The sequence below is a fragment of the Anomaloglossus baeobatrachus genome, unplaced genomic scaffold (assembly GCF_048569485.1).
Source record: "Anomaloglossus baeobatrachus isolate aAnoBae1 unplaced genomic scaffold, aAnoBae1.hap1 Scaffold_643, whole genome shotgun sequence".
Taxonomy (NCBI): domain Eukaryota; kingdom Metazoa; phylum Chordata; class Amphibia; order Anura; family Aromobatidae; genus Anomaloglossus; species Anomaloglossus baeobatrachus.
Genome location: NW_027445012.1, coordinates 9,352 through 28,259, shown reverse-complemented (window position 1 = coordinate 28,259; position 18,908 = coordinate 9,352). Strand labels below are relative to the sequence as shown.

The 18,908-nt window shown below is 51.4% G+C and overlaps 1 protein-coding gene across 1 annotated transcript in view; it reads left to right on the top strand.

The window, feature by feature from the left end:
* LOC142286063 (DENN domain-containing protein 5B) overlaps positions 1–13,824 on the top strand; it is a 98,423-nt gene extending 84,599 nt beyond the window's left edge. The window contains exon 20 of the mRNA XM_075333319.1: positions 11,039–13,824. Within this exon, the coding sequence (XP_075189434.1) occupies positions 11,039–11,222 (184 nt within the window). The 3' untranslated portion in view covers positions 11,223–13,824. The remainder of the gene's footprint in view (positions 1–11,038) is intronic.
* The last annotated feature ends 5,084 nt before the right edge of the window (positions 13,825–18,908 follow it).

The window sequence follows — 18,908 nt, the reverse complement described above, 5'->3', positions numbered from 1 at the left end:
CTCAGGCGGATCCACCGGGCAGGTTTGACCATCAAGCCGGGAAAGTGTCAGCTGGCCATGAGCGAGGTCCAGTACCTCGGTCACCGGGTAGGCGGGAGAACACTGAAGCCCGAGCCTGAGAAAGTGGAAGCCATCGCATCCTGGCCCACCCCCAGGACCAAGAAGCAGGTGATGTCCTTCTTGGGGACCGCTGGGTACTATAGGAGGTTTGTTCCATGCTATAGTAGCCTGGCAAAGCCCTTGACGGACCTCACCAAGAAGAAGCTGCCCTCTGCAGTCGATTGGACAATGGACTGCGAGACAGCCTTCCGGGCCCTAAAGGACGCCCTGTCCAGCCCGCCCGTGCTACAGGCAGCCGACTTCACGCGGCCGTTTGTAGTACAGACCGACGCCAGTGACTTCGGCCTCGGTGCGGTGCTCAGCCAGGTGGACTCTGCGAGCCAAGAGCACCCAGTCTTGTACCTGAGCAGGAAGCTGTTACCAAGGGAAGTTGCCTATTCCACGATGGAGAAGGAGTGCCTGGCCATAGTGTGGGCCCTGCAGCGTCTGCAACCCTATCTATACGGGCGCCACTTCATCGTGGAGACGGACCACAATCCCCTCAGCTGGTTGCACACCGTCTCTGGGACGAATGGGCGATTGTTGCGATGGAGCCTTGCGCTCCAGCAATACAACTTCACCATTCGCCACAAAAGGGGCCGTGACCACGGTAACGCAGACGGGCTGTCCCGACAAGGAGAGGTCGCGGACGGGCGCACGGGGGAACACCGGAGTGTGCTGCCCCCTAGCGCCCTCAAAAGGGGGGAGGTGTGAGGCAAATCCCGGGATATGAAGATGAATTATGACTCCAGTCATAATCGCTCTCATCACTCCCTGGCAGTGCCCCCTCCCTTCTTGTTCTCAATGTCCAGCATCTGTGAAGGTGTTACACCTCCATGGCCATGTCCTGTGATATGGAAATTAGGTGATGTGGGAACAAAGGACACAGGATGACTCCCTGCCGTCACCCTGTAACAAGAGTTGTATCTCATTAGCAAGGCTATGGAACTAGCCAGACAGAACGACTCCAGTAAAAAATGGTTCATATCTCGCAAGCCATATTTCCGATAAATATGGCAACCATAAAAATGGTGTCTCTGCATGCGGACGATGCCGGCACACCCTTTTTATGGGAGCAGGACATTGGGAAATGCCCCAGGCGTGATATCAGCCAATGGGGAACTGGCAGACAGGTCATGAGTCCCCTCGTTCTGTAGCTAAATTCATAACTGTCACAATGAGAGCATTGGCGTCCGCCTACGACGCTCCCAGGCAAAGTTATGGCCCATATTCCATGTTGTGGATTTTGTCCATAACTCCAGCCAGGGGTGGAGCAGTGCTCCCTGTGAGGTCACTAAGGTAGGAGGGGACCTGGATCTGCCCAGGTTGATAACCCTACTTCGGCCATTTTCCAGCGTTCTTTCGCTGGGGGTCACGTGTAGGAAACATCTGTGGGAAGGATCCTAGAAACCTGGGTACAGCGCCCCCCTGTGGCCAGACGCAACAAGGTAACTGCTGGAACTGTGTATGCCTGTTTGTAACCCATGCTTTGATTGTAACTGTACTCTGACATATGTATATTCTGTAGATTCCCTATTGTATATATTGTAGTTTCTAGTGTGCTTTAGGCTGATTAAATTATATAATTAATCTTGGGCTGTTCTGTTATCTCGATCTTGAATCCCACGTCTGTGTGTTCGGCTAATAGTTACCGTGAAGCGGTTGGTGGCAGCGAGTTTGTGCCAAGGATTATTGTGGGGAGGCCAGTGAGATTCGGGGAGATTTTATATATTCCGCCCGCGGAGGTCGGGGGAATATATACCCTACTCTCACCGGGGACCCTTCAATAATCGGCATAAGTAGTATAGCGGCCTCCTTGCTTATCGTCGGGCAATTCCATAATTGGCCTGACTATAAGAGGGGCGCTAGAGAGCGCATCACGTGCTCTGTCTGTCGGTCGGGAGGTATAAAGGAGGGGTGACCCCCACTTGTTACCCCCCGATTGTGACGTACTGGTAGCCAGCGCGGGGGATTTCTGAGTGACCCCCCCGGTGGTTTGTGACAACAGGTAAATGGAGACACTGGCACACTAGATAGTGAACAGGCTGAGGTTGAAAACAGTGGACGGGTCAATGACCCTGTGATAGGCGGGTATATGACCGCAGATAGGACATGAGGAACATTAACCCACGAATAGTGACCCTACGTGAGGAACGCTGACACACTAGGTAGTGGGACAGGAAAATAGGCAGGAGCACAAGAGAAACACAGACGGTGGAAGTGGATAGGGCCCCAGTACGCTGGAATACCCCTGGAAATGGAGTGCGTGTAGGAGAGTGACATCTTGCACCTGTAGAGGAAGGGGGGGCTGTTAATATTCCCGGACTGAAGTCGCTCTATAACCATGCGCTGTATGTTAGAGGGGGGACAGCTCACTGCAAGTGAACTGCACCAGGAATCCGGTGTAGGTGCTCCTGGAGTAATGACAGGAGAGCCGGTTTTGCGGTCTGCTGAGGGGTTTTTTTTTTTTTTTACAATCCTTGCCGGGACCGGGAGTCTGAGGCGAGTGGTGCTGGGCAGCCTGGAGCGCTGACTGAGGGGGCCCTGGGACGCACTGGCTGTCTGCGGGGGGCGCTGAAGCTGCGGCGGTGAGGTTACTTACCGAGCCGGGAGGCTGGAAGTGCGGGCCGGAGCAGCGTTTCCCGGGAGATTCGGCGCCGGAAGTGATGTCAGGCGCCAGGAGAGAGGGGGGCGGCGGCGATTGCACAGGGGAGCCAGAAGAATTTGAAAATCCCGCCCGCGCCCGCGGGCTGAATTCCCGGCTGGGGGCGTGGTCAGGCGAGCGCGCGAATGCAGAGGGCCGCAATGAAGCCGGGGACAAAATTTTTACGGTAGGCCCCGGAGGAGACGTCGGGCCGCAAGGAAACCGGGGCCTAAATTTTAAGGGTAGTCGCCGGAGGAGACGCCGGGGCCTAGGTTTTAAGGGTAGGCCGCGGGGGGAGACGCTGAGCCGCAATGGAGCCGGGGCCTAAATTTTAAGAGTAGGCCACCGGAGGGGACGCCGGGCCGCAGAGGAACCGGGGGTTAAATTTCTAAGGGCAGACCGCCGGAGGGGGCGCCGGGCCGCAGTGGAGCCGGGGGCTAAGTTTCTAAAGGCAGGCCGCCGGAGGGAACGCCGGGCCGCAGAGGAACCGGGGCTAAATTTCTAAGGGCAGGCCACCGGAGACTAAGGTGAGGGGATCTAGGGGGGATAAGGGAACCCCTGACCCAGGTGGAAGACTGTGGGCTTCTATACCCGGGATCCCTCCCCATAACCCGGGACGGGGAAGAAGGAGGGGGATTGGATTACTTATCTGAGTTCCTGGCTTGTCTTGAGGTGATCCTGGATCCATCCTGGAAGGCGAGCGAAGACATCTCGACGGTCGTCCCGGGCATAGTCTAGGGGAGACCGGAAGGGTACCTCTCCATCCTGGGTACGGTCTTCGTCCTCCTACCCCACAATCAGGCTCGGGAGCGAGAGAGTTTGGGGAGGGGGGCAAGGACCATCCGCCTGTCCCTCTGTGCGGATGCCCCCCAAACAGTCTTGAGAGTGTTAGGGGGGTAGGGTCCTGCCAGACAGACACGGAAAACAACGGAAGTGGCGGACGGACCCCACTTCTGTGCGACCGGTCTCTGTGGGAGAGCAGGGTGAGCGATTACACCCTGTCGCCCGACGAGCTGTGTCTGAAAAACAAAGGGAAAAACATTAATAAAACACAACAATACAAACCTGAAGGGCTGAGAGCAGCCCCTGCGTGTCCAACCTCCTCGGACACTAAGCAAAAACTGATCTCCTCAGCTCCAGTCAGTGGGTGTATACTACGTGGGAGGAGTTAACTTTTTTATTTGCATAGTGTCACCTCCTAGTCCCAGCAGCATACACCCATGGTTTCCTGTGTCCCCCAATGAAGCGATAAAGAAATCATTTTTTCAGTTGGTCTCATATAATATTCTGATTTTCTTTGTCGCTCCATTGGGAGACCCAGACAATTGGGTGTATAGCTTCTGCCTCTGGAGGCCACACAAAGTATTACACTTTAAAAAGTGTAACCCCTCCCCTCTGCCTATACACCCTCCCGTGGACCACGGGCTCCTCAGTTTTATGCTTTGTGTGGAAGGAGGCACACATCCACTCATGCATTCTCATACTTAGTTATGTCGGTTGGAAGAAAAGAGGACCCCCACGGGGCCCCCGGCATGTTCCCTTCTCACCCCACTATGTCGGCGGTGTTGTTAAGGTTGAGGTACCCATTGCGGGTACGGTGGCTGGAGCCACATGCCGTCTCCTTCACCATCCCTCATGCGGCTCTGGGAGAAGTGGGATCCTGAGCGGTCATCCATTTGCTGGGACCGTGCTCCATCCGCAGCCCCTGGTGGAACCTGCCGGACCGGAGCCTCTTCAACCTCAGGGACTGGGCCCTGCAACTTAAAGGTACTCTGTGTCCCCATAGGGGACTGTGCAGGGAGCGCACCTTCTTCCCGGAAGCTGCGGTAGTTGAAATTGAGGAGGCCGGTGGACTTCCGCGCCGACCGTGCCTGCTTGTCGAGCGCGTCCTTAAATTTAGTCCCCGGCTTCACCGCGGCCTAGTCGCGAAAATCCCGCCCCCGGGTTTGCCTGTCAGGGGTAAGGGCGGGATTACCGACATGACGTCGGATGTGAGGGCTGGAGCATCCTGCATGTCTTCCTCCCCCCTCACTGACCACTGTGGGGACCCCAGATTCCCGCTCTTTGCTGGCGCCGCCCTCGGCCCCACTCCTCCCCTGAGAGCTCCGGCGGCCATTTTCTGGCATTCTGCCGGTGGATGCTTCTCAGTGAACAGCTCTGCAGCTCCGGGGGATCCACGGCAGGGAATCCGGAGGACACACTCCGCTCGTTAGCGGTCGGTAAGCCACACCGGTCACCCGGTGCTGGTCCCCCTAGGGTGCCGGAATAGATATATATATATATATATATATATATATATCTATATATATATAGATATAGATATATATATATATATAGAGAGATATATATATATATATATATATATATATATATATATATATAGATATATAGAGAGAGATATAGATATATATATATATATATATATATATAGAGAGATATAGATATATATATATATATATATATATATATATAGAGAGATATAGATATATATATATATATATATATAGAGAGAGAGATATAGATATATATATATATATATATAGAGAGAGATATAGATATATATATATATATATATATATAGAGAGATATAGATATATATATATATATATATATATATATATATATATATATAGAGAGAGATATAGATATATATATATATATATATATATATATAGAGAGATATAGATATATATATATATATATATATATCTGTTCGGTCAGGCTGTATACCCTTTTCCCATATACCCTCAGTGGTCACTCTCCTAGGAGACAACAGCATGTCGTCCACAAGGAGCAAAGCTACTAAGGCACAGGTTTTTTTCGCGGCCTGTACCTCTTGTGGGGCTATGTTACCTGCGGGTTCCACCTACCCTCACTGTGAGCAACGCTCGACTCCTGCCTCGCTTGCTCAGCCGGAGCCTCAGGCACTGGTGGGCCCCTCTGCTCATGTAGACCCCCCTGCTCCCCCTGAGCAGGCTGCAGGGACAGAGTCACCGGTGTTGGCCTCTTTTGCTGAGAAACTCTCTCAATCACTTTCTCAATCCATTGCACTATCTATGGACAAATGGTCTTCTAAACTCCTTGAGGCATTGCAGTCCAGACCGGACCTTCCACAGGCCCCGGCCCCTGTTAGCTCGTCTCCTCCAGGCCCCTCTCGGTCCGCGCCGCAGCGCGCTCCCAGGTTGGCCCCTAGGTCTCAGGCGGGGGACTCCTGCCCGGACCGCAGTCCCAGACCGGCTAAGCGGTCTCGCTGGGACTCTTCCCCGACTTCCTCACGCTGCTCGGGATCCCAGCTTGAGGACTCTCTGGAAGACGAGGCGGACGTGGGAGCTCAGGGCTCTGACCCTGACTTCGCCCTTAACCTTGATACACCTGAGGGGGACACCTTAGTAAATGATCTTATCTCGTCCATCAACCAGGTGTTGGATCTCTCACCCCCGCCTCCTCCTGTAGAGGAGTCGGCGTCTCAGCAGGAGAAACACCAGTTTCGGTTCCCCAAACGTACGCGCAATACATTTTTTGATCACTCTAACTTCAGGGATGCTGTCCAGAAGCCCAGAGCGGTCCCGGACAAGCGCTTTGCTAAACGTCACACTGACACGCGTTACCCCTTTCCATCTGAAGTCGTTAAGGGTTGGGCTCACTGTCCCAAGGTGGATCCTCCAGTCTCCAGATTGGCTGCTAGGTCCGTTGTGTCTGTTGCAGATGGCTCATCCCTGAAGGATGCCACTGACAGACAGATAGAGCTCTTGGTGAAGTCCATCTATGAGGCCACGGGCGCGTCTTTTGCCCCGGCCTTTGCAGCCGTGTGGGCTCTCCAAGCAATCTCGGCTTGTCTGACTGAGATTAATGCTGTCACACGGAATTCTGCTCCGCATGTTTCGTCTTTGACCTCTCAGGCGTCAGCCTTTTCGTCCTACGCCATGAACGCCGTCCTGGACTCCACTAGCCGTACGGCGGTAGCCTCTGCTAACTCCGTGGCAGTCCGCAGGGCCATGTGGCTGCGCGAATGGAAAGCAGACTCTGCTTCCAAGAGGTTCTTAACCGGTTTGCCCTTTTCTGGCGACCGTTTGTTTGGCGAACGATTGGATGAGATTATTAAGGAATCCAAGGGAAAGGACTCCTCCTTACCCCAGTCCAAACCTAGGAGACCTCAGCAGAGAAAAATCCAATCGAGGTTTCGGTCCTTTCGTCCCTCCGCCAAGCCCCAATCCTCTTCGTCCAACAGGCCGGAGAAAGGCCAGAGGAACTCCTATGCGTGGCGGTCCAAGTCACGCCCCCAAAAGGCCGCAGGAGGCACTGCCTCCAAGACTGCCTCCTCATGACTCTCGGCCTCCCCTAGCCGCATCCTCTGTCGGTGGCAGGCTCTCCCGCTTTGGCGACGCCTGGTGGCCACATGTTTAAGACTGATGGGTGAGAGACATTCTGTCTCATGGTTACAGGATAGAGTTCAGCTCTCGTCCTGCGGCTCGTTTCTTCAGAACCTCTCCACCCCCCGCACAGGCCGATGCACTTTTTCAGGCGGTGGACGCTCTAAAGATAGAAGGCGTTGTGATCCCCGTTCCCCTTCAGGAACGTGGTCGCAGATTTTACTCCAACTTGTTCGTGGTGCCAAAAAAGGACGGGTCATTCCGTCCCGTTCTGGACCTCAAGCTACTCAACAGACATGTGAGAACCAGACTGTTTCGGATGGAATCTCTCCGCTCGGTCATCGCCTCGATGTCACAAGGAGACTTCCTAGCATCGATCGACATCAAGGATGCTTATCTCCATGTACCGATCGCACCCGAACATCAACGTTTCCTGCGTTTCGCAATCGGGGACGAACACCTTCAGTTCGTGGCATTGCCTTTCGGCCTGGCGACAGCCCCACGGGTTTTCACCAAAGTCATGGCATCCGTCGTGGCGGTCCTGCACTTTCAAGGCCACTCGGTGATCCCCTACTTGGACGATCTCCTAGTCAGGGCCCCTTCTCGGGTGGCGTGTCAACAAAGTCTAACCGTCGCTCTGGCGACTCTCCAGCAGTTCGGGTGGATCATCAACTTCCCGAAATCCAAGTTGACACCGACCCAATCACTGACTTACCTAGGGATGGAGTTTCATACCCAGCAAGCGTTAGTCAAGCTACCGAGCGACAAACAGCTTTCTCTGCAGGCAGGGGTGCAATCACTTCTTCGGAGTCAGTCACACCCCTTAAGGCGCCTCATGCACTTCCTGGGGAAGATGGTGGCAGCTATAGAGGCAGTCCCGTTCGCGCAATTCCATCTACGGCCACTCCAATGGGACATTCTCTGCAAATGGGACAAGAGTGCGGCTTCCCTCGACAAGAACGTCTCTCTTTCCCTTGCAACCAAAACATCACTTCAGTGGTGGCTCCTACCCACTTCTCTGTCGCGGGGAAAATCCTTCCTACCCCCAACCTGGGCTGTGGTCACCACGGACGCGAGCCTGTCAGGTTGGGGAGCGGTTTTTCTCCACCACAGGGCTCAAGGAACCTGGACTCCGATAGAATCATCCCTTCAGATCAATATCCTGGAGATAAGGGCAGTATATCCAGCCCTATTGGCTTTCCATCGGTGGCTGGAGGGCAGTCAGATCCGTATCCAGTCGGACAACGCCACTGCCGTCGCCTACATCAACCACCAAGGAGGCACTCGCAGTCGTCAAGCCTTCCAGGAAGTCCGACGGATTCTGCAGTGGGTGGAAGCCACAGGCTCCACCATCTCCGCAGTTCACATCCCGGGCGTAGAAAACTGGGAAGCAGATTTTCTCAGTCGTCAGGGCATGGACGCGGGGGAATGGTCTCTGCACCCAGACGTGTTTCGAGAGATCTGTCGCCGCTGGGGAACGCCGGACGTCGATCTCATGGCGTCACGGCACAACAACAAGGTCCCGGCCTTCATCGCACGGTCTCAGGATCACAGAGCTCTGGCGGCGGACGCGTTAGTCCAGGATTGGTCGCAGTTTCGACTGCCTTATGTGTTTCCCCCTCTGGCGATGCTGCCCAGAGTACTACGCAAGATCAGGTCCGACTGCCGTCGCGCTATTCTCGTCGCTCCAGACTGGCCGAGGCGGTCGTGGTATCCGGATCTGTGGCATCTCACGGTGGGTCAACCGTGGGCACTTCCAGACCGCCCAGACTTGCTGTCACAAGGCCCGTTTTTCCATCTGAATTCTGTGGCCCTCAACCTGACTGTGTGGCCATTGAGTCCTGGCTCCTAGCGTCTTCAGGGTTATCTCAGGATGTCATTGCCACCATGAGACAGGCCAGGAAGCCAACGTCCGCCAAGATCTATTACAGGTCTTGGCAAATCTTCCTATCCTGGTGCGCTAATAACTGTTTTCCTCCATGGCCGTTTGCCTTACCCACTTTTCTTTCATTCCTTCAATCTGGAATGGACAAGGGTTTGTCCCTCGGCTCTCTCAAGGGCCAAGTATCTGCGCTCTCCGTGTTTTTTCAAAAGCGTCTAGCCAGGCTTCCGCAGGTCCGCACGTTCCTGCAGGGGGTTTGCCACATGGCCCCACCTTACAAACGTCCGCTGGAACCCTGGGATCTTAACAGGGTTCTGACGGCTCTTCAAAAACCACCTTTCGAGCCGCTGCGGGATGTGTCTCTCTCACGTCTTTCGCAGAAGGTGGCCTTCCTAGTGGCAGTCACATCACTTCGGAGAGTGTCTGAGCTCGCAGCGCTGTCATGCAAAGCCCCCTTCCTGGTTTTTCACCAGGATAAGGTGGTTCTGCGTCCGGTCCCGGAATTTCTCCCTAAGGTGGTATCCCCTTTTCATCTCAATCAGGATATCTCCTTGCCTTCCTTTTGCCCTAATCCAATTCACCAGTGTGAAAATGATTTGCACTCTTTGGATCTAGTGAGAGCACTCCGGCTCTACGTGTCTCGCACGGCGCCCCTGCGTCGTTCAGATGCGCTCTTTGTCCTTGTCGCTGGCCAGCGTAAGGGCTCTCAGGCCTCCAAGTCAACCTTGGCTCGGTGGATCAAGGAACCAATTCTCGAGGCCTACCGTTCTTCGGGGCTTCCGCTCCCTTCAGGGCTGAAAGCCCATTCTACCAGAGCCGTGGGTGCGTCCTGGGCATTGCGGCACCGGGCTACGGCTCAGCAGGTGTGTCAGGCAGCTACGTAGTCTAGTCTGCACACTTTCACGAAACACTATCAAGTGCATACCTATGCTTCGGCAGACGCCAGTCTAGGTAGGCGAGTCCTTCAGGCGGCGGTCGCCCACCTGTAAGAGGGGGCCGTTTTCGGCTCTTTATTGAGGTATTCTTTTACCCACCCAGGGACTGCTCTTGGACGTCCCAATTGTCTGGGTCTCCCAATGGAGCGACAAAGAAAAAGGGAATTTTGTTTACTTACCGTAAATTCCTTTTCTTCTAGCTCCTATTGGGAGACCCAGCACCCGCCCCTGTTCCCTTCGGGCTGTTGTTCTTTTGTGTACACATGTTGTTCATGTTGAATTGTTCTTTTGGTTCATGGTTTTCAGTTCTCCGAACATCCTTCGGATTGAATTTACCCTAGACCAATTTATAAGTTTCCTCCTTCCTGCTTTTGCACCAAAACTGAGGAGCCCGTGATGCACGGGAGGGTGTATAGGCAGAGGGGAGGGGTTACACTTTTTTTAAAGTGTAATACTTTGTGTGGCCTCCGGAGGCAGAAGCTATACACCCAATTGTCTGGGTCTCCCAATAGGAGCTAGAAGAAAAGGAATTTACGGTAAGTAAACAAAATTCCCTTTTTCTGAGATAATGACTTTTGGGTTTTCATTGGCTGTAAGCCATAATCATCATTAACAGAAATAAACACGTAAAATAGATCCCTCTGTGTGTAATGACTCTATATAATATATAGGAATAGATCCCTCTGTGTAATGACTCTATATCATATATAGGAATAGATCCCTCTGTGTGTAATGACTCTATATAATATATAGGAACAGATCCCTCTGTGTGTAATGACTCTATATAATATATAGGAATAGATCCCTCTGTGTGTAATGACTCTATATAATATATAGGAATAGATCCCTCTGTGTGTAAGGACTTTATATAATATATAGGAATAGATCCCTCTGTGTGTAAGGACTCTATATAATATATAGGAATAGATTCCTCTGTGTGTAATGACTCTATAATATTTGTGTTTCCCTTTTTGTATTGCATTACTGAAATAAATTAAGTTTTTGATATTCTAATTTATTGAGATTGTAGTTACAGGCTACAAATTTGTATTGTTGGGGGGGGCACTGACTTTCATCAATTCTGACTCCCTATCTTCCTCCTTTCCAGGGATCACTTACTCGCCCAGTGGATCCCCCTCCTGGCCGAGTGTCCGGCCATCACTCGGATGTACGAGGAGACGGCTCTGCTAAGGGACAACATGATGGTGAATTCTCTCGTGCGGGTCCTGCAGACTCTACAAGACTTTAACATCGTTCTGGAGGGGTCGCTTACTAAAGGCGTAGACGTCTAGGGCTGCGTCCGGGGACGCTGTACAGTATTAAGATTCCACTTTTTCTGGATTTTTTTTCAGAGTTTTCTCTGAACCTTTATTACGCGCCGCAGAGTTGTGTGCTGCAATACACTGAACAGTAGCAAGTCACTGGAAGCGCGTGAGCGCGGCGTCGGCGGACTCCGACCGTAGCATTTGCTGCTGGTGTCTCTACACTGTTAGTATATTTGAATCAGATATTTAGTACAATAGAGTATTTTCCTGCTGTGTCTGTACATACGGCTGTAGTTTTATAAAGAAGCGGAGGATATTCCAGGCGGATTTCTCCTCTACGCGTTTCTAATTCTTGAATTTCCTCCGGGACGGTGGAACGACCGCAAGAACTTCTTCTCCCTGACACGGTGCTTCTAAGATTTATTTGTTCGCCAGACGCTCATTTGTTTCCGTTATGTAAAATATTCTGAGCCGTGAAATGACGGGCGCCTGTGTGCGGTAGATTTAGTGAGCCATTTCTGGAGCTTTTTTTTTTTTTTTTTATTATTATTAACAAATAGAAAGTAAGATCACTAAGCATCGATGACATCACTGAGCGCTCAGCCTATGCCTAGACTGGGACAGATGACATCACTGAGCGCGCAGCCTATGCCTAGACTGGGACAGATGACATCACTGAGCGCGCAGCCTATGCCTAGACTGGGACAGATGACATCACTGAGCGCGCAGCCTATGCCTAGACTGGGACAGATGGCATCACTGAGCGCGCAGCCTATGCCTAGACTGGGACAGATGACATCACTGAGCGCGCAGCCTATGCCTAGACTGGGACAGATGACATCACTGAGCGCACAGCCTATGCCTAGACTGGGACAGATGACATCACTGAGCACACAGCCTATGCCTACACTGGGACAGATGACATCACTGAGCGCACAGCCTATGCCTAGACTGGGACAGATGACATCACTGAGCGTGCAGCCTATGCCTAGACTGGGACAGATGATTTCACTGAGCGCGCAGCCTATCCCACATTTGTTCCAATGATGTCACTGAGCACGCAGCCTATCCTGCATTAGTTTGTGATGTCACTGAGCACGCAGCCTATCCCTCTATCCAGCACTTTCATTCAGGGATAGTCTGCTTTAGCATATCACTCATATTTTCACAATTATATCTTTAGCTCACAAAAATGGCTACAGCTACCGCATACACCTTTCCTATTCCCGGTTCTCTGTCCTGGTGAGCATGTCCGGAGATACTGGTGCAAGTTGTAAATACTTAGAGAATCCTAAATAACTATTTTCCTATGTTATATTGCAAGAAACCACTGCAAGTATTAAGATGTGGCCGTGCCCAGTCTCCTATATTGTGAGTGTGACCCCGTCTGTGGGACCCAGAACATTCCTGATTCCCCTGACCCCCGACTCGTGCGTTTCTGTCCATCACTGTGTTTCATCTCCATAAACATGTAATGGGGGGGACACGACTGGTGGGGAATTAACAGGTTTTACATTTGGAAGAATCATGAAGCTGTGATATTATGCATTGATTTCATTGTTACTGATTCTAGAGCAACTACTCGGATTTTTCCAATGTCATCATGGTGTGATTTTATTTTTCCTTTTTATTTTTTTTTTTTTTGTTTTTTTTTGTGTTCATATATCTGTCATCAAACGATACTTATCGTATGTGTTTTTTTATTCTTTTTAATCAGTAAATTTATTTTAGTGTAAATCTACCTATTTATTCTCAAACACTGGGATTTTTTTTTTTTTCTTTTTTTTGGGGGGGAGGGTTGAATAAAAGATATTTTGCACTACTTGTTACATTTGATTAGGGGGTTGTATTGTGTATAAGTAAGACTTCCACCGACTGTATATGTTGAGCCACTTTTTTTTTTCTGTATGCACCTTTTTATTTTATTTTATTTTATTTTGTCATCTGTTGAAAACCTAAAATGCATTGTTGCCGGAGAAAACTGGATATTAGACAAACTGTCTTATACAGAATGCATTTTTTTTCTTTTATTTTATTTTTATTTTCTTGTTTGTTTTTGGGGTTTTCTTTGTTTTTTTTTGTTTGTTTTTTTTCGGCTGTTTTGTTGTATTGTGGAATGCTTTATCTTGTACTCAGATACTTTTTAATGGGCTGATGAGCCTCGCTGGGACTTCTAGTTCAATAACTCCGCCGACCCGCACAACGTTGATGAGTTTGCAATAGACACATATGCTGGATGCATTTTTCATCCCTTTTTAGAGGAATTTTTTTTTTAGTTTTAACAGTCAAACTTCGTGGACTCGAGATAAAAAAAAAAAAAAAAAAAAAAATTTGCCTGAGCAATAGAAAAATGCAGACGCTTTTCAATCAGACTATTCAGTATACGATTTTAGTGCATTACAAGTTCTTCAAGACCCAGGAAACAGTGTTTTTGTTTTTAACCCGGTAAATGTGTCTGTATCATGGAAATGTTGGTTTTACTGTCTCCTCTGTAACCAGGGAAAGTTGCTTTGGGTAATGTGCTGCTTTTGTTTCCACATCAGTATTAACTTCCCGGTACTGTATGATTTTATGAACATCACTGTCTTTTTTTGTTTGTTTTTTTTTCTTTTTTTTTTTCAGTATTAAAACGTGTTCTATCTCAAAATGGTCATGCTGTTTTATATATCTGCTGCAGAAGGAGATGTATTTTATGTTTTGGTATTTTATTTATATAGAAATGTATTTTTTTTTTTTTTGTGTGTGTGTTCAACAGTTTCAGATGGAGATTTAGTATGTGTGTGTGTATGTAAAATATATATACATACACACACACCATATTTTTTGGACTATAAGAATGCACCCTGGTTTTAGAGGAGGAAAATAACATTTTAAGCAAAAAATGTGGTCATGACCGACTGTTATGGGGCAAGGATCTGCTGCTGACACTTATGGGGGTAATGTCCCCAAATTCTCTACTAAGATACCCCAGCCTGGTAATGATCCTCCTGCCTTGTATATACAGTATATGTCCCTCATACTGGTCTAGCCCCCATGCTGCTCATATACTCCCCATGCTGCTCATATACTCCCCATCCTGCTCATATACCCCCATCCTGCTCATAATATACCCCCATCCTGCTCATACTCACCTTACCTCACCTCCCTGCAGCATCGCTCCTCCTCCGTCTGTGTCAGCAGCAGCGCTGGAGTGTGGAGCTGGCCACGATTCCTGCAGCATCGCCTCGTCCTCCTGTCTGTGCCCCAGCGGCTGCGTGTGGACACGTGCGCACAGCGATGATGTCATCGCTGTGAGCACCGCTAGTCTCCACACAGCCGACACAGACAGGAGGACATCGCGGTGCTGCAGGGATCGTGGCCGGTGAGTTATACTGATTTCACTGCACCCCGCGCTGATGATGACACTTGAGGGGGCAGTGAATATAGCTGCACATGATCACTCCAGGCTGTAGTTGCTAGGGGTGATCATGTGGGCAGGCTGTTTAATATGCGGGCATTCCCCGCTCATCACCCTGCCCACCTGTCAGCGTGGAGAGATGATGGGTGGGATGATGGGCGTGCATATTAAATGAGCAGGTCCACGTGGTCACGGTAGGCTGCTACAGCCTGCTCGTGCTGCCGGTGACCCGCTCCACCGCAGCACCCTCATTCCCCGCAGCCCTACATTGAGACTACAAGACGCACCCCCAACTTTCCCCCAACATTAGGGGGGAAAAAAGTGCGTCTTATAAAATACGGTGTGTAAAATATATAAAGAAATATAAATATATATATGTGTGTGTGTGTGTGTGTATGCATAATATATATATCTATATATATCTATATATTTCTTTGTCGCTCCATTGGGAGACCCAGACAATTGGGTGTATAGCTTCTGCCTCCGGAGGCCACACAAAGTATTACACTTTAAAAAGTGTAACCCCTCCCCTCTGCCTATACACCCTCCCGTGGACCACGGGCTCCTCAGTTTTATGCTTTGTGTGGAAGGAGGCACACATCCACTCATGCATTCTCATACTTAGTTATGTCGGTTGGAAGAAAAGAGGGCCCCCACGGGGCCCCCGGCATGTTCCCTTCTCACCCCACTATGTCGGCAGTGTTGTTAAGGTTGAGGTACCCATTGCGGGTATGGAGGCTGGAGCCACATGCCGTCTCCTTCACCATCCCTTATGCGGCTCTGGGAGAAGTGGGATCCAGAGCGGTCATCCATTTGCTGGGACCGTGCTCCATCCGCAGCCCCTGGTGGAACCTGCTGGACTGGAGCCTCTTCAACCTCAGGGACCGGGCCCTGCAACTTAAAGGTACTCTGTGTCCCCACAGGGGACTGTGCAGGGGAGCGCACCTTCTTCCCGGAAGCCGCGGTAGTTGTGAAATTGAGGAGGCCGATGGACTTCCGCGCCGACCGTGCCTGCTTGTCGGGCGCGGCCTCAAATTTAGTCCCCGGCTTCACCGCGGCCTAGTCGCGAAAATCCCGCCCCCAGGCCTGCCTGTCAGGGGTAAGGGCGGGATTACCGACATGATGTCGGATGTGAGGGATGGAGCATCCTGCATGTCTTCCTCCCCCCTCACTGACCACTGTGGGGACCCCAGATTCCCGCTCTTTGCTGGCGCTGCCCTCGGCCCCACTCCTCCCCTGAGAGCTCCGGCGGCCATTTTCTGGCATTCTGCCGGTGGATGCTTCTCAGTGAAGCAGCTCTGCAGCTCCGGGGGATCCACGACAGGGAATCTGGAGGACACACTCCGCTCGTTAGCGGTCGGTAAGCCACACCGGTCACCCGGTGCTGGTTCCCCTAGGGTGCCGGAATAGATATAGATATATATATAGATATATATATAGATATATATATAGATATATATATATATATATATATATATATATATATATATATATATATATATATATGTATATATATATATATATATATATATATATATATATTATATGTATGTATCTGTTCGGTCGGGCTGTATACCCTTTTCCCATATACCCTCAGTGGTCACTCTCCTAGGAGACAACAGCATGTCGTCCACAAGGAGCAAAGCTACTAAGGCACAGGTTTTTTTCGCGGCCTGTACCTCTTGTGGGGCTATGTTACCTGCGGGTTCCACCTACCCTCACTGTGAGCAATGCTCGACTCCTGCCTCGCTTGCTCAGCCGGAGCCTCGGGCACTGGTGGGCCCCTCGGCTCATGTAGACCAACCTGCTCCCCCTGAGCAGGCTGCAGGGACAGAGTCACCGGTGTTGGCCTCTTTTGCTGAGAAACTCTGTCACTTTCCCAATCCAAACTCCTTGAGGCATTGCAGTCCAGACCGGACCTTCCACAGGCCCCGGCCCCTGTTAGCTTGTCTCCTCCAGGCCCCTCTCGGTCCGCGCCGCAGCGCGCTCCGAGGTTGGCCCCTAGGTCTCAGGCGGAGGACTCCTGCCCGGACCGCAGTCCCAGACCGGCTAAGCGGTCTCGCTGGGACTCTTCCCCGACTTCCTCACGCTGCTCGGGATCCCAGCTTGAGGACTCTCAGGAAGACGAGGCGGACGTGGGAGCTCAGGGCTCTGACCCTGACTTCGCCCTTAACCTTGATACACCTGAGGGGGACGCCTTAGTAAATGATCTTATCTCGTCCATCAACCAGGTGTTGGATCTCTCACCCCCGCCTCCTCCTGTAGAGGAGTCGGCGTCTCAGCAGGAGAAACACCAGTTTCGGTTCCCCAAACGTACGCGCAATACATTTTTTGATCACTCTAACTTCAGGGATGCTGTCCAGAAGCCCAGAGCGGTCCCGGACAAGCGCTTTGCTAAACGTCACACTGACACGCGTTACCCCTTTCCATCTGAAGTCGTTAAGGGTTGGGCTCACTCTCCCAAGGTGGATCCTCCAGTCTCCAGATTGGCTGCTAGGTCCGTTGTGTCTGTTGCAGATGGCTTATCCCTGAAGGATGCCACTGACACAGAGCTCTTGGTGAAGTCCATCTATGAGGCCACGGGCGCGTCTTTCGCCCCGGCCTTTGCAGCCGTGTGGGCTCTCCAAGCAATCTCGGCTTGTCTGACTGAGATTAATGCTGTCACACGGAATTCTGCTCCGCATGTTTCGTCTTTGACCTCTCAGGCATCAGCCTTTTCATCCTACGCCATGAACGCCGTCCTGGACTCCACTAGCCGTACGGCTGTAGCATCTGCTAACTCCGTGGCAGTCCGCAGGGCCATGTGGCTGCGCGAATGGAAAGCAGACTCGGCTTCCAAGAGGTTCTTAACTGGTTTGCCTTTTTCTGGCGACCGTTTGTTTGGCGAACGATTGGATGAGATTATTAAGGAATCCAAGGGAAAGGACTCCTCCTTACCCCAGTCCAAACCTAAGAGACCTCAGCAGAGAAAGATCCAATCGAGGTTTCGGTCCTTTCGTCCCTCCACCAAGCCCCAATCCTCTTCGTCCAACAGGCCGGAGAAAGGCCAGAGGAACTCCTATGCGTGGCGGTCCAAGTCACGCCCCCAAAAGGCCGCAGGAGGCACTGCTTCCAAGACGGCCTTCTCATGACTCTCGGCCTCCCCTAGCCGCATCCTCGGTCGGTGGCAGGCTATCCCGCTTTGGCGACGCCTGGTGGCCACATGTTCAAGACCGATGGGTGAGAGACATTCTGTCTCATGGTTACAGGATAGAGTTCAGCTCTCGTCCTGCGGTTCGTTTCTTCAGAACCTCTCCGCCCCCCGCTCAGGCCGACGCACCTTTTCAGGCAGTGGACGCTCTAAAGATAGACGAACACCTTCAGTTCGTGGCATTGCCTTTCGGCCAGGCGACAGCCCCACGGGTTTTCACCAAAGTCATGGCATCCGTCGTGGCGGTCCTGCACTCTCAGGGCCACTCGGTGATCCCCCTACTTGGACGATCTCCTAGTCAGGGCCCCTTCTCGGGTGGCGTGTCAACAAAGTCTAACCGTCGCTCTGGCGACTTTCCAGCAGTTCGGGTGGATCATCAACTTCCCGAAATCCAAGTTGACACCGACCCAATCACTGACTTACCTCGGGATGGAGTTTCATACCCAGCAAGCGTTAGTCAAGCTACCGAGCGACAAACAGCTTTCTCTGCAGGCAGGGGTGCAATCACTTCTTCGGAGTCAGTCACACCCCTTAAGGCGCCTCATGCACTTCCTGGGGAAGATGGTGGCTGCTAAAGAGGCAGTGCCGTTCGCACAATTCCATCTACGGCCACTCCAATGGGACATTCTCCGCAAATGGGACAAGAGTGCGGCTTCCCTCGACAAGAACGTCTCTCTTTCCCTTGCAACCAAAACATCACTTCAGTGGTGGCTCCTACCCACATCCCTGTCGTGGGGAAAATCCTTCCTACCCCCAACCTGGGCTGTGGTCACCACGGACGCGAGCCTGTCAGGTTGGGGAGCGGTTTTTCTCCACCACAGGGCTCAAGGAACCTGGACTCCGATAGAATCGTCCCTTCAGATCAATATCCTGGAGATAAGGGCAGTATATCTAGCCCTATTGGCTTTCCATCGGTGGCTGGAGGGCAGGCAGATCCGTATCCAGTCGGACAACGCCACTGCCGTCGCCTACATCAACCACCAAGGCGGCACTCGCAGTCGTCAAGCCTTCCAGGAAGTCCGACGGATTCTGCAGTGGGTGGAAGCCACAGGCTCCACCATCTCCGCAGTTCACATCCCGGGCGTAGAAAACTGGGAAGCAGATTTTCTCAGTCGTCAGGGCATGG